Consider the following 16,450-nt stretch of genomic DNA (forward strand, 5'->3'; position numbering starts at 1 on the left):
AGCCAGCAGGTGGTTATCTCATGAGGGGTCCCCAGACTGTGAGAGGGCACAAGTGGGGCTGAGGGACACCCCCCCACCCCCCTCCCCCACCAATGCACAAATTTTTGTGCACCGGGCCTCTAGTTATTAATAATGAACTACAACGTTTGCTAATGACTGATTACTATAATCGTGTTACATTCTTTCTCTTACTCGCCTTACACGCAGGCGCACCATTTCTCTCCACTAATACTAGCAACAAATATTTTAGCAGCCGATTGCCACGTCATTAGTCTTAGACTGACTTGTTTGATGTGTACAACAGGAAATATATCACTTTCAGAGAACAAGAAAAGTAGGTTTATTTGCATTACGCTTATTACTTTGTGCAGCTATTCAGTGTCTGGTAAGTTAATGCTCAAGAAAAAATATTAATTTTTATTAAAATGTTCTATTATTTATGTTAACGATTACTCATTGATTTCAGCCCTTTGTATTCAGCATGTCTCTATCGAAATAAATCTATGTTTCTATGAAAATTGAACCTTTCATTTTCTTGTAGCCCATATAAATTTAAACCTTGTTTATTTGGCCCATGTTAGCCTTTGAGTTTGACATGCTTGACTTAAAACAATGATAAATATTTATTATCTTGCACAGTTTCTGTGAGTCAGGAATTTAGGAGCATCTTGGCTGGGCCAGCTGGCTCAGGGCTGCTCCTGAGGCAGCAGTGAGGCTTGACTGGGGACGGAAGACCTGCTTCCAAGGCTGGCAGGCAGGTGCTGTCTCTTAGTGGGAGGGGAAGAGTCCTCAATTCTTCTCCAGGCTGTTTGAGTGTTCTCTGTGGCAGCTGGCTTCCCCAAGAGTAAGGAAGCCAAAAGACCAAGGTGGAAGCCACAAGGCCTTTTATGATCTGGTCTCAGAAGACACATATTACGCTTTTGGTCACACAGACCAGCTCCGATGTGAGGGAGATTACACATGGGCATGAATGCCAGGAAGCGAGGATTACTGAGGACAGTGTTGGAGGCTGGCTAACACCACATCTCTTAAGAGGTTTTCTAGATTCCCTAACTCCATATGACCTTCTCCTCCCTATTCTCAATAGGTCAAACTTTCTAAAAGTCAGAGATCCTGGAGTTCTACTGATAAAATAATATTTTTTCTTAATTATTCAGTATTATAAACTGTGAGCCAGAAAAATTGCTTTGGTTAATTATCAAAGGACGATGCTGAGAAACCTTGTTCTCTAAAATCATAGCTTATCCGAACTTGGTTGTTTGGAACTCATATTAGGGAGAACAGAGTGTTCCTTTCTTGCCTGGCGGATGTCAACTATTCAAATCACTTTCACTTAGAGAAGCAGCCTCAATTTAGAGCAGCGGTTCTCAACCTGTGGGTCACAACCCCTTTGGGGGTCGAACGACCCTTTCACAAGGGTCGCCTAAGACCATTGGAAAACACATATATAATTACATATTGTTTTTGTGATTAATCACTATGCTTTAATTATATTCAATTTGTAACAATGAAATTGGGGGTCACCACAACATGAGGAACTGTATTAAAGGGTTGCAGCATTAGGAAGGTTGAGGATCACTGATTTAGAGTGTGTGCATAGGTTCAGATAAGGACTCTGGGACACAATATTCTACAATAATCTTACATTTTTTTTCCCCCAAGGAAATAGACCCCACAGTCTGCTTGTCAACTGAGGTCTGATATTAACCCATTTACATACTGATCTGAGTCTCTTAAGTACTGTTTCACTTAGATCCTACTTAAACTCTCCTCTTCCCTTAATACCATAATGACCCCCATTTCTTCCCTTTTTGGACACATGCCCACAGTTCTTCTGCTGTGTGGTGTTCTTTGCTGCAAGTTAATACACCTAACTTCTTTATCTGATGGGCTTTATGAACAGTTATATTTTATGAGCTCATATTATCTAATTTCATTTTTTTTTTAAAGAATCACCCATGCTTCTTGATCAAGGGTACCTTTTAGAATATCTTGCCCAGTGAATCCTTATCTTTCCTCTGAACTACAGTCTACTTCCTAAATATATCCTTCCTCTGAAATATAGTCTATTTCCTATACAGACTACATTTTTAAAAAATGTTCTTATTGATTTCCGAGAGAAGAAGAAAGAGGGAGAGAGTGAAAGAAAAATCAAAGATGAGAGAGAATCATTGATCTGCTGTTTCCTGTATAGGGGGATCATACCAGCAATGCAGGCATGTGCCCTGACCAGGAATGGAATGGTGACCTGTTACATGGGTTGATGTTCAACTACTGAGCCACACAGGCTGGGCCAGACATTTTGAACTAAACTTGCATGCTTTTCCTTCACTGCTACAGACTCTAAAATTATTCGAATAGTCACTTTCTCCCAAGGTTCCTAATACTTTTACATTACTAAGCAATTTATTGCTCAATTAGCAATTTTCTCTTTTGTCCTTCTGAGCAACTTCTTCTTGTTAGGTCACTGAAGGAGGAATACACGAGGCCAGAATGGTGAGGGATTACGAATTTATTTGATCATCTGCACACCAGGTGGCTGAGCCTGGATAGCTCCAGCACCCAGTGACAATAGTCATTGACTTTTAAAAGTCTTTTGGTGGGCTTTTTTTCTGGGCGGATACTTCTTTATGCATACCTGGAGGGGAGATAATGGAATGTGGTCACCACAAGTGAATGTGGTCTCAGCAAAGGGAATATCCATAGTGAAATGACCTGGAAAGCCAGTTCCCAGGGGAGGAGTATCAATTCAATTGCTCAATCAAACCTAACACTTCTCTGGTCTTTAAGATTCAGCTACAAAATCATCTTCTGTGTCAAGCCTTAACTGAAGGCTCTAGATTTAGAAAAACTAAGCATTTACTCTTTTGTGCTGTTGTAATGTACCCTGCGAATCACACAAGGGCGCCTCAAGAAGACAAATTAAAGAGTCACATTTATTGCAAATCCAGGACTATGAGGGGGCATTTCGCTCTCCCAGATGTCATAGTGATAAGATGGCCGCAACACCAGATTTATATAGTCAAAAATCACAAAGGTATTGATTACACCCCAGGGTTTGGAATGAGGAACCTGGTTTGCAAAAAAGCAGTTTACAGAAGCAGAAGCAGCATGTTATCTAAATCACAGTTTTGGGGTCTCCGGAACACTGAGTCAACAGGGACACGTTAACTGTAGCCCTCTGACCTTGGGATAATTGTGCTGTCCTTCCCAGGTAAAGGAAAATGTGCTTTCTAAGACCAGTATGACCACAACCAATGGGATATTCACAGTACAATCAATAGGGTATTCAATCGAATGGGGTGATTTATATAATTCAGAAAATCAAAATAACTTTCCTATTGTTAAACAAAGCAAATAAGTACAGAAGTCAAACAGCAGGGTTAAAGTTAAACTATAGTTTCTACCTGAGATGATTGCTACCATACTTCAGTGCCTTGCTTATACCTTTAACGTGGCACTTACGACATTGATAATTTTCCCCATGTTTTTACCTCCACCACCTCTGCAAAATAGGGATTATAATCTGTTCATCCTGTATCCACTGTGCCAGGTTTACCTAATTACAATTGTTAAATGAGGTAATGAAATGTATACATGGCAAATGAACAATTTAGTAGAAGCTCTAGTTCATTGAAATTTAGACTTTTGAACATCTCTATACACACACAGATACACCATTAGTATATCTGGTCTTTGTGATTTTTGTCAACTGTTTAGGCAACTACCCACTTGTACTGAAACCAACATTTTGTGGGCTATTTTAATGAGGGCTACTTCAACACACAGGCTACTTTTAATATGTGTGCACATTATGCAAGGTTTTATGTACTCATTTTCTGAATGACACACTTGCTTTTCTCCAGTTTTCTCAACTGAAGAGAGGCGCTCACTAAGTTACTGTACACATGCCAGTCTAAACGCTAGGAATCACCATCTCTGCATCACCAGGGCCAGGCAGGAGAAGAATGCTGTAATCTGGAATGCTCCTCAGGTCCTGGGAGTAAGGCCAGTTTAACACAATGCACGATTGTGATTTCTGAAAGCTTCTTTGCAAAGAACAGCGTTTCTCAAACTTTTTGTTTGACCAGGCCCACATAAAGAAAGGCATCTTACATTACTACTTGGGACACATAGATACAAAAGACTGGGATAAAAATTTCAAAGAACTCCTTTCACCCGGGATGCATTCCGAGATTTTATATCGTGTTCAATTCTTCCCATTTCATTAAAACACAAAAAAGTAGTGGTCTCGATCTGCCAAACTGATTTCATGGTCCCCTAGAAATTACTAGTATAACCCATGGATTGGAAAACACAGGCTTGCAAAAAGGTCTTGGGTTTGTAGTCATTCTTCGCCCATCTCCCTACACTTCGGAGTTCCCGACAGTTGTTTTTGTGCATGATGACCAAGCCCCCAGTTTTATGTAAACGCCCTGGGAGAGGGCCCTTCCCTTCTTCCAGGGCTCCTTTAAGAGGGTGGTAACGGCCCACGCCGGGGGTGGAGTGGCAGATCCCACGAAACCCCCGGCGCAGGCCCGGCTCGCTTTTCCAGTTCTTGTGAAAGCCCGGGTGGGTGCGCGCGCGCGCGCGCGCGGAGGTGGGAGGAGGGGTGAGGCAGGGACAAGGGCCGGAGGAGCCGGGAGGCACCGCGGGAAGCGCGGGGGTTTCTCCACGCCCGCGTTCCCGGCGACTCCGCGGGGGTCCGCGCGTGCGCAGAGAGCGCCCGGGACGGTTCCGGCCTCCGCGGTGCCTGCGCGCGCGCCCGCGGAGCCCAAGTCCGAGGTGGGCTGCGGCGCGGCGGCGCGCGCCAGGGGGCGGTCCTGCGCGGCCGGCCCCGCCCTCCCTCCGCGCTCCTCCCCTCCCAGTCTCCCCCGCGCTTCCTGCACTCCGGCAGTCTCCGCCGCGTCCCCCAGCCCGGCTGCTCGCTCCCGCGGTGCCATGGCGGCCTTCAGCAAGTACCTGACGGCGCGAAACTCCTCGCTGGCGGGGGCCGCGTTCCTGCTGCTCTGCCTGCTCCACAAGCGGCGCCGCGCCCTCGGCCTGCACGGGTAAGAAGGCCCGTGGCCGCGCCGCTTTCCCGGGACCGAGCGGACGCTCCGGCGCGTCTCTCCCGCCCGTCCCGGCGGCGGGCGGACCGGTCCCTCTGCCCCGCGGGGTCAGGCGGAGAGAGCGCCGGCCGCGGCCGCTGCCAGGCTCCAATGTCAGGGCGTCCGGCTGTGCCCGCGGCGCCGGCGTCCTCGGCGCTCCCCGCGCCCCCGCGGGCCTGGCCGATCCCTTATCCGCCCGCGGGAGTGTGCATATTCTGCGCCCGCTGGCAAACCGGTGTGTCCGTGCCCGGACCACCTCCTTGCTGCGACCAACTTTCTGGGTGTGTTCTGGTTTTGCCATCTCATCGCCTGCCACACGGTGGGTTGGCTTTGTGGGCGCGCGCGTGTGTGTGTGAGGCTGGGAGTGGACTCGCCAGGCTGGAGGCTGTTCACTCCGACGAGGTTTGGCACGACTCCATAGGAGTTGCTGTTGAAAGTTGCGGGAATGGTTCCTGCGAACTCTCCTGGATCCACTTGGCACCATTGCCTTACGAAGTGGTGTCACCTTGGAGCGGGCCCGTGAGTGCCCTGGCGTCTCACCCGAGAGCAAGGCTCCCTCCCTCCCTTGGCTCTGCAGGTGCAAGTGTGTTTTTAGGTGAGGATCGAGATTCTTTTTCAGAAACTGATCGGTGAGAAGAGAATGCAGAGGATGAGCCTATAATGAGGCTTAAAGTTTAAATTACTGAGATGAAATGACTGGATTATTTTAAAACTCTTCAGAATGGTGTTGAGTCTGTCGTTGGAGATGTTGTACTTCCAAAATCTTACGAATGCCTTTTTAGTCGCTGTCTTTTGGCATCACCGTTTGAAGATCAGAGAATTCTAACTTTAAATTGTACTGGCTTTTTTTTGAGTATATTTGGTAATAGGGCTAGTTAATTTTACTGTCTGGTGTCTAAGGAACCTGTGGCTTCTCAGCTTTTTTTTTTGTCTGCTCTCGACAGTAGGTTTTTCTTACAAGATATTTCTTAGAATCGTAGAGCCAGTAAAACCACTTTAAAAGTTATAATATCACATTATTTCACATATTAAGAGAATAAGTAATTTAATGTTCTGAGTTACTTTTTAGTTTTGTTAATGCAGCTTTTTCATCCGTTTAAGTTATATATACATATATGACGCTTTATTATGGAAATATTTACACATTACATTTTTGGAAAAGTAGATGCAGAATAATTCAATGAAACCCTCTACACTTTACCCAAGAAGTACCATCAATATTCTTCAAGTCTTGTTTCATCTATAACTCTGTGCTCCCCATCCCTTTCTTTTATAGGTTTTTAGGTAAAAGTTGAATATATTTAATATACAGATCTTAGTTATATATATTTTATTTTTTAGAAAATCTTTATTGTTGAAAGTATTACATATGTCCCTCTTTTTCCCCCATTGACCCCTTCAAGCCCCCCCCCCCTTTGCCACACTATTATCTGTGTGTGTCCATGGATTATGCATATATATGCATAAAAGTTCTTTGGTTGATCTCTTCCCTTCCCCCCTTCTCTCTGATATTTGACAGTTCCATGTTTATCTCTGGATCTATTTTTCTTTTTAAATTTTAATTGATTTCAGAAGGAGAGATAGAAACTTCAATGATGAGAGAGAATCATCTGCCTCTTGCACCCCACCCTACTGGGGATCAAGCCCACAACCCCAGCATGTGCCCTGACCAGGAATCTAACCATGACCTCTTGGTTCATAGGTTGATGCTCAACCACTGAGTTAACACCAACCTGTCTCTGGATCTATTTTGTTAATCAGTTTATTTTGTTCATTAGATTCCACATATGAGTGAGATCATGTGATACTTGTCTATCTCTGACTGGCTTATTTTGCTTAGCATGATACTTTCCAGGTCCTCCATGCTGCCTCAAAGGGAAAGAGATCCTTCTTTTTCACTGCTGTGTAGTATTCCATGGTATAAATGTACCACAGCTTTTTTATCCACTCATCTACTGATGGGCACCTGGGCTGTCAGCAAATTTTAGTTATTGTAAATTGTGCTGCTATGAACATAGGGGTGCATACATTCTTTCTGATTGGTGTTTCTGGTTCCTTAGGCTATATTCCTAGAAATGGCAGTTCCTATTTAATTCTTTGATGAAACTCCATACTGTTTCTATGATGGTAGCCATTTTGACAGGTGTGAGGTAAAACCTCATTGTCATTTTAATTTGCATCTCTCTGATGACTAGTGACTTTGAGCATTTTTACATATATATTTTAAATATATGGGCACAACAGTGTAGCACACACCTATCATAAATTAGAACAATTTCTTCCCAGAAAGTTCCCTTGTATACATTCCCTGCTGTCACTGCACTAACTTTTTTCTCAGGTTTGCCTAATTATACATCTTACTTTGTTCCTCATTTATGGGGAGTAGTAGAATATTTTTACTCATGGATAAAAGAGACCATGTATTCAGTTCAAAGACATTATCTTGTTTTAGAATGGTACGTTACTCTGCTAGGTGCTACTGGATGAAGAAAGGTAGGTGTGTGTGTGTATTACACAAATATAAAAAGATATGACTTTTTTTTTCTCAGGGAGCTTATGTACTTGTTAGGGAGAAGAAATTTAAATGTAAATTAGGCAAAAATGTAAGGTGCTAACACAGTGCACTGCAGACAGATATTCCTTAGAAGTTCTGAGAAAGGAAAGATTAATGTGTTTGTGAAGTTAGGAGAGGTTTTTTTCCTGAAGGATGTGCGCTATGCCTAGTTTGGAGATAGGAATGGATAACAGGAGATCAATTGAATGTTATAGCAGCCTTCATCAGATTTTTGTTGTATGTTATGATAGGAAGAGAAAAAGTTTTGTGGTGTCCTTTCAATCCGTCTCCCACTTTTTAAGAAACACAAATGTGATTATTTTTTTTATTGAAACTTTTCAGGTATGCTAAAACACAAAGTTCTTAGCATGAGAGAATGGTGTTCATGGTGTGGTGCTTGATGACTTCTACCATGTATCCATATGGGATTAAAAATCTCTGAGTACGGCTGTTTCTGCCCAGCCTTTGCAGTCTGATGGTAATCACTGGTATCTACAGGTCTCCTCCCCACCCTTTGACGTTTCTTTTCCTTCAAGACTCAGTTCAGTCAACACTTTCTCTTAAGTGTTTTCTATCTTTTCCTGATCTCCAAACTGATGTTATTGTCCTCAGCTCTCAGGATACTTCAAGCATTCCTCTACTCCAGCAGTTACCACTCTGTATTGTATTAGTTCATTTTGTTGGCTTCTGCCTACATCAGGCTCGGAGTTTCTTGAGGGCATGGACTGAGTCATCTTTAAATTCTTAGTTTGCACATGTCATGGGATGGACAATAAGTGTTTATAGGGTGGACCAATGATGTGGGATAGGTGAAGAACTTGTGAAGGTAATTGTTTGACATAGTTGGAGCCCTGAGGCCAGTACAAACATGAGTAGAGACATTATCTTCGCAGAAGTGATTAATAGTTGTGTACCAAGGGTAGTGTAATATGAGCTGGGTAGTGGGAAATCAGTGGGCTAATTTTAGAAGGCAGGGAAAGGACCAGTCTACATTGCCAAAGTGTTTTATGATCTTAAAAAACAAACCAAAAACCAAAAAAAGAACAAAGCAGTTCTTTTCTTTCTTATGAATGCTCGTCAAAGTTCAGATTTCTTGTCCTGGGTTTCACAGTCTTCCTCCATCTGATCTCATCTTACCTGGCTAATCTTATATGCCACTGCCTGCCAATGGGCAGTGTCTGTTCCAAATAGGCCAGTTTCTGCAATGTTCTCCAAACAGGCCAAACTCATTCCTGGCTTTGGAGCTTTATTCACCATGTCAGCCATACCTGGAATATCTCTCTGTATCCTCTGCTCTTCAACTCTTATCCTTTAAGGGTGAGTTCCATGAAGTATTATTTAACAACTCTTGATAATTTAAATGATGATAACCCCCTTGTTAACTTTCTGAAGCATGAACTTAGGTACGTTTCTTGTTTTATCTATTAACTAGTGACCCGGTGCATGGATTCGTGCACATTGAAAGGAAATTAATTAGAAGAAATATTTTAATATCGCTATTCACCCTTTCTCTATAATAGAATGTCAACCAGATTCACAATCAACAATGACAGATGGAAACACACGTGTGTGATTGGCTCCAGTGAGAGCTTTATATGTACAGCGCATGCGCGAGTCAACTTAGCCTTTTATCTATATACTAGAGGCCCGGTGCACAAAACTTTGTGCACTCGGGGGCGGGGGGAAGAGGGGGTCCCTCAGCCCGGCCTGTGCCCTCTCGCAGTCTGGGACCCCTCGGGAGATAACAACCTGCTGGCTTAGGCCCGCTCCCGGGTGGCAGAGGGCCGGCCCAATCCCTAGGTGCAGCCCCTGGTCAGGCTCAGAGCAGGGCCGATTGGGGAGTTGGGGTGCCGCCCCCTGTCATGCACAGAGCAGGGCAGATCGGGAGGTTGCGATGCCACCCCTAGTCACGCTCAGGGTAGAGCCGATTGGGGGGTTGGGGCACCGCCCCCGTCACACTCAAGACAGGGTTGATGGGGAGGTTGCGGCACCACCCCCTGTCACGCACAGAGCAGGGCCGATCAGGTGGTTGGGGCGCTGCCCCCTGTCACGCACAGAGCAAGGCCCATCAGGGGGTTGGGGCTCTGTACCCTGTCACACACAGAGCAGGGTCCATCAGGGGGTTGGGGAGCTCCCCCCTGTCATGCACAGAGCAGAGCAGATCAGGAGGTTGAGGAGCTCCCCCCTGTCACGCACAGAGCAGGGCCCATCAGGGGGTTGGGGAGCTCCCCCCTGTCACACACAGAGCAGGGCCGATCAGGGGGTTGAGGAGTTCCCCCCTGTCACTCACAACGTAGGGGCCAATAGGGGAGTTGGGGCACCGCCCCCTGTCACACACAGAGCAGGGCGGATCCGGGGGTTGGGGCGCCGCCCTCTGTCACATACAGAGCCGCAGGGCGATCAGGGGGTTTGGTCGCTGCCCCCTGTCACGCTAATCCCAGTGCCGGGAGGCATATTACCCTTTTACTATATAGGATAGAGGCCTGGTGCACAGGTGGGGGCTGTCCGGTTTGCCCTGAAGGGTGTCCTGGATCAGGGTGGGGGTCCCCACTGGAGTGCCTGGGCAGCCTGGATGAGGGGCTGAGGGCCGTTTTCAGGCTGGCGGGTGACTGAAGCTCCAAACCGCTCCTTTTTTTCTTTTTCTTTTTTTTTATTCTGGGCCAGCTTTAGCTCTGAGGCTCGGCTGCTGAAAGCAGGTTTCTGGCCTTTGTTTACCTTCTGTATTTGAAACAATGTTGCAGTCTGGCTGGCTGAAGCCTGGCTGACTGAAAGGAGGTTTCTGGGGTTTTGTTTAGCTTCTATATTTGTTACAATGTTTCTTAGAGAGCAGCTCAGAGGCCGGCAAGGCAGGCGGGGAACCTGGCTTCCTCTGTCACTGGAGCAAGCAAGCCTCCCTGTTTGCGTTAGCTGCCTGGCTGCCGGCTGCCATCTTGGTTGGCAGTTAATTTGCATATCTCAGTGATTAGCCAATGGGAAGGGTAGCGGCTGTATGGCTAATTACCATGTTTCTCTTTTATTAGATAGGATAGAATAAACTTGCCTAATTAGACATGCTTTCTGATTTAGCTAAACTTTTTCCAGCCCAGTGAAGCACCCCAAGTTCTCTTTCAGGTAATTGTCAGCAACACAGCAGTAAATATCAACACAAAGCAGATTACTATTGTAGATCATGCAAGGAGAACAAAGGGTAAAATATTTATCTGTAGCGGTGTTTGACTGTATTCTGTGCAGTGAGAAAACCTGAAGTCATTTTCAAGTTCCACCGTTTCTTACTTCTTTTTAGTCGGGTCAAATTTCTAAACTTTCTAAATCTCTGTTTTCTGGCTAGTGAAAAGAAAATAGGATTCCACCGAGTCTCATATCTACCTACTCCAGGACTTCTGTGAGAATCAAATGAGATGAGGCACGGGAAAAGGGTTCACAAACATTTGGTTAAATTGTAAAATGTTTGCACCTGGCTATAAAGCAAGTAGTGTTTCTGGGCTGAAGAAACTCCAAGGAGGCTAGTCACTAGGGAGAGGAAGCCTGGTGTTGCTACGTGACATCATTACCCGGCCCACAATGACCATTTCTGGGCTGGGCTGGGTTGTGGGCCACATTTTGCACCATGGGGTCTTGGCAGCGTTGGCTGTGATTTGGTGGGGTATCACTCTGGGGTGGTGGCAGGGCCTGTGTCCCCTTGGGGGAAGCCAAGTGTTGGTTTATCGGCACCAGGTCCATGATGTCATTTATTTTTAAATGGCCAGTGCGCGTCATGGCAGCTCCTACGTTGAGTGTCTGCCTCCTGGTGGTCAGTGCACATCATAGCTACTGGTTGGATGGACACTTAGCCTTTTATATATATAGACTAGAGGCCTGATGCACGAAATTCGTGCATGGGGGAGTGGGTGTGTGTCCCTCAACCCAGCCTGCACCCTCTCCAATCTGGGATCCCTCTCACAATCCAGGACTGCTGGCTCCCAACCGCTTGCCTGCCTGCCTGGCTGATTGCCCCTAACCACTCCCCTGTCAGCCTGATCACCCCCAACTGCCCTCCCCTGCTGGCCTGGTCGCTCCCAACTGCCCTGCCCTGCTGGCCCGGTCATCCCTAACTGCCTTCCCTTGCTGGCCTGGTCGCCCCCAACTGTCCTCCCCTGCAGGCCTGGTCCCCCCAACTGCCCTCCCCTGCAGGCCTGGGTCCACCTCAGCTGTCCTCCCCTGCAGGCCTGGTCTCCCCCCAACTACCCTCCCCTGCAGGCCTGGGTCCCCCTCAGCTGCCCTCCCCTGCAGGCCTGGGTCCCCCCCAACTCCCCTCCCCTGCAGGCCTGGGTCTCCCTCAGCTGCCCTCCCCCGCAGGCCTGGTCACCCACAACTGCCCTCCCCTGCAGGCCATCTTGTGTCCACATGGGGCGGCCATCTTGTGTGTTGGAGTGATGGTCAATTTGCTTATTATTCTTTTATTAGATAGGATTATTAGATAAGATTGCTTGACTAGGTGTGATCTAGCTGTCACTTATCAGGGTGCATCCAAGTCCACCAGCTCATGGAGTGATCCTTCATCCTTTTCAAAGCTCCAGTCTATAGATGATGGGAACACAGTCTCCTCCTCCAAATATCTCAGAGAAGTTTCAGGGAGCTTGTGTTTCTCCTAGATATGCCTAATTCACTTCTTCACTTCTCTATTTTAGACCCCATTTACATCTTATCTCTTGAGCCTGTCTTTTTGGAATCTGCCTTCATTCCTTTGCAGTGGTTCTCAACCTTCCTAATGCTGCGACCCGTTAATACAGTTCCTCATGTTATGGTGACCCCCAACCATAAAATTATTTTCGTTGCTACTTCATAACTGTAATTTTGCTACTGTTATGAATTGTATTGTAAATATCTGATATGCAGGATGTATAGGCGACCCCTGTGAAAGGGTTGTTCAACCCCCAAAGGGGTTGCGACCCACAGGTTGAGAACTGCTGCTTTAAAGCATCAGCCACAAAGCAGGTATTTGTAGTAGAGTTTTATTGAAAATTTGGGAGTGGTGGCAGGGATTTTATCAGCATAATGAACAGCTTAAAAATGGAGACGTTCTTTTATTTACAAGTTCTTTAGACATTCCCACTGTTGGAAATTTGTTCACTATTTTCCCCTAAGCCTCAGCCTTGTGGCCTGTTGCTGGGTCTTTTCTATACTCCTTGGATGTTCTCCTATTTCTGGTTTCTGCCCCTTGTACTTTTCTCCCCACTAACCTCCGTAACAACTTTTCTGAATACTTTCATCTTGAGATCTTTCAAATCAAGCTCTGGGAGGGGTTGGTTTCACCTTTCTCAGTTTCACAGGCCCTCTGAATGTTTTGCAAATATAGAATAGGTCAAGTGAGGGGTTGTAGCTGCATGAGACACTTAGGATGAACTGAGAGTAGGTCTTACAAGGGGAGGCCTTGGCCCTAGTTGGATCCTCAGAATAAAAAGGAGATGCTTAAGCAGCCATAGGTGAAGCAGGCCTTAAAGGATTTGTCAGGAAAAGCAACGGTATACAGAAACCAGCTAATGGCAGGTATGGTCCAGATGCAGACTTCTCAAACTGTGTTGCTGTGTGTGATGGGGGAAGTAGGTATAGACTGTTTAATCACACTTCTCAGTTTTGGGCACATTAGCATCATTGACCAGACATTTTGTTTCAGGGCTTTTGTGCTTGCTGTTCCCCTGCCTGGAATGCTCTTCGCCTAGATATCCACACTGCTTACTCTGTCCCTCTTTTCACTCTTTTATTAGACATCTCACAGGCAGACCTTCCATTGCCACTCAGTTTAAAATAGCATCCTCTACACATTTACTCTTGCCTGGCTTTACTTTTCTCCTTAGCACTTCTCACTACCAAATGTGCCCATGAACATCTCTCTACAGAAGCCTTTTGAATTGACAGAATCATTTACTTTTATAACTGGGTAGTATTTAAGTTACTTTTTTGTGACATGGTTTCAGCCCTCTGTATTTTTTCAGTTGCTGCTTCCTGTATATGATACTCTTTATTTCTCCACCTCTTAAAGACAGGTGAGAAACAGTTCATTATTCTAAGTGTAGTCTGACGCAGAGTGGGACCTGCTTTGTAGATCCTAAGCTTTTGTTAGAATAGGTGAGGTTACATTCATTTTTATGACAAATAATATTCTTCACTCATATTTAGTGTACACAATTGTTTTCCCTTCCTTTCCCCTCTTCAATTTATTTATTTATTTTTTAAAAACTTAAGTGCAGGTACTTAAACTTCTCTTTGTTTGGGCACATCACTTCCTCTAATTTTTTATTTTTTTAGAATGTATTTTATTGCTTTTCTACAGAGAGAAAGGGAGAGGGATAGTTAGAAACATCGATGAGAGAGAGAAAGATTGATCAGCTGCCTCCTGCACACTCCCCACTGGGTATGGGCCCGCAACCAAGGTACATGCCCTTGGCCGGAATCGAACCTGGGACCCTTCATTCCGCAGGCCGACGCTCTATCCTCTGAGCCAAACCGGTTAGGGCTCCTCTAATTTTTTTTAAAAAAATCCGGCATACTTAATTAGTCCTATTCCTTCTCTCTCTTTTCCCAATAAATTAAGTATAGAACAGAGTTTTTACACCACTATAACTTGTCTATTAATTGACACCCTCAGGGTATGATATTGGTTCTCAGCTTTAACAGCTACCTTGCACCTTTTCACACGTTTCATTTTGCTAATGACCTAGCACTCTGACTATAGGGCAAGGCATCTGATCCATATTGGGCCAGTCAGAGTCCTCCTTTGGGATATTTCTGCTGGAGTCAGTGGGGAAGGAAGGACCTTCCTCCCTCCCCTCCACCCCCTAAGTTATGGAGCTGTGAAGATGAGACCCTAGAGCTGAATCTGGCATTGATCTCTTTTACCTGGAAAAGGTAGAGAATCCCTGAGTGGTCCAACATCAAGTGCTTGGTAGCATAATAAACTAAGTTAACCGATTTTCATGATTTCCTTCAGAGAAGAGGATGTATTTGATCTGACATGACTTTGGTGAGCTCATTTTTGCTCCTAGAATTTACCATTTTCTAAGTACCTATGCCATGCTATCAATTTAGATAAATAAGTTGTAATTTTTTTCTCGGATTAACATCAAACTAATCCATGACCTGATGAATAAAATATAAGCTGTTGCAATAAAGTATAAACTGGAATTATGAAGAAGAAAGACAGGCTCTTTGTAATTTTCTTTAGAATTATATATACCAAATTAAGTTTAATGTAAACTGGGTACTGTATTTCTCTATTTTTTTTTTTAATTAATTTTATGGAATATTAGAGTTGTTTAAAAATGGCATTTGTAGTCATTTCTACAAAAAATTTAGGCATCAGGCCTTTGTTTAAAAACATGGCTTTCATTATAAAAAAATTTTTCATAAGGAAATCACTTTGGTTTTAGGCATCTCTGTCAAGAACATAGCCTTCCATAATATAGGATAAGATGCTTTGGATAACTGATGTTTGTGCTTTAGTGGGATTATTTTTTTTTTATTAAGATAACTTGAAGCCCTATTAGGTAAACTGTAGTGAGTATGCTTAAAGGTGGTTTTTTGAAACATGCATTTGTTATATCTTGCTAGATTTAGCAGTCCTGAATTAATGCAATTAAATTAATAAACTAGAACATTGAAAATAAAGGTCATCAAAGCTCAATCAGTTATTTTGATACCTGAATAGATATAGCAATCTCACATATTACTATAATGGTACCACAATACTACCCATAAACATAGATCGTATGATTTACTCTATGCTTAAGAAGTTATCTGTTGCCATTGAAAATAAATATGCTATGCGGAATGAGGCAATGTCTTTTGGTAAATAATAATTTAGTCATTTAATCAGGATGTTGTGTCTATATGTCACTGTTTAAAACATTTGTATACTTTCATTAACCTATGAAGTAAGCAGCATGACATGCTATTTCCTCAGAAGGAAAAAATATGGTCCTATAAGGTTATCTTACTTTAGTGAGAAGGACAAAAATTTTTATAAAAATTTATCTTTAATGTTGAAAGTATTACAGATGTCCCCCTTTTCCCCCCACTGTTGACCCCCTCCACTCTGCTCCCGCCCCCTCCCCAGGCCTTCCCCACACTATTGGTTTGCCCATGGACTATGCATGTATGCATATAAATTCTTTGGTTAATCTCTTCCTACCTCCCCCTCCACCCCCAACCTCCCCCTTCCCTCTGAAATATGTCAGTCTGTTGCATGTCTCAATGTCTCTGGGCCTATTTTGTTCATGAGTTTATTTTGCTCATTAGATTCTACATATAAGTGAGATCATGTGATACTTGTCTTGCTTAGTATAATACTCTCCAGGTCCCTCCATGCTGTCTCAAAAGGTTAGAGTTCCTTCTTTTATACTGCTGCATAGTCTTCCTTGATGTAAATGTACCACAGTTTTTTAATCCATTCATCTACTTATGGGCATTTGAACAGACATATAGATCAATGGATTTGAACAGAGAACCTAGAATTCGACAAGCCATTATACTTAATTAATATTTGACAGTGGAGGCAAGGACATACAATAGAGTAAAAACAGTCTGTTCAATAAATGGTGTTGGGAAAATTGGACTGGTATATGCAAAAAAAAAATAAATAAAATGAAACCAGACCACCAACTTACACCATATACAAGAATAAACACAAAATGTATAAAATACTTAAATGTAAGTCATAGAAGAAAATATAGGCAGGAAAATATCAGGCATCTCATGTAGCAGAATTTTCACAGATACATCACCTAGGGCAAGAGAAACAAAGGAAAAAAATAAACAAATGGAACTATAT

General features: G+C 44.1%; 1 protein-coding gene across 1 annotated transcript in view; it reads left to right on the forward strand.

Moving 5' to 3' along the window:
* Positions 1 to 4,888: 4,888 nt before the first annotated feature.
* The window catches only part of ABCD3 (ATP binding cassette subfamily D member 3), a 91,279-nt gene continuing 79,717 nt past the window's right edge, over positions 4,889 to 16,450 (forward strand). Inside the window, exon 1 of the mRNA XM_070405641.1 lies at positions 4,889 to 5,051. Within this exon, the coding sequence (XP_070261742.1) occupies positions 4,942 to 5,051 (110 nt within the window). The 5' untranslated portion in view covers positions 4,889 to 4,941. The remainder of the gene's footprint in view (positions 5,052 to 16,450) is intronic.

Source organism: Myotis yumanensis, unplaced genomic scaffold, assembly GCF_028538775.1.
Source record: "Myotis yumanensis isolate MYYU_CA2020_CCGP unplaced genomic scaffold, mMyoYum1.0.hap1 SCAF_2, whole genome shotgun sequence".
Classification (NCBI taxonomy): Eukaryota; Metazoa; Chordata; class Mammalia; order Chiroptera; family Vespertilionidae; genus Myotis; species Myotis yumanensis.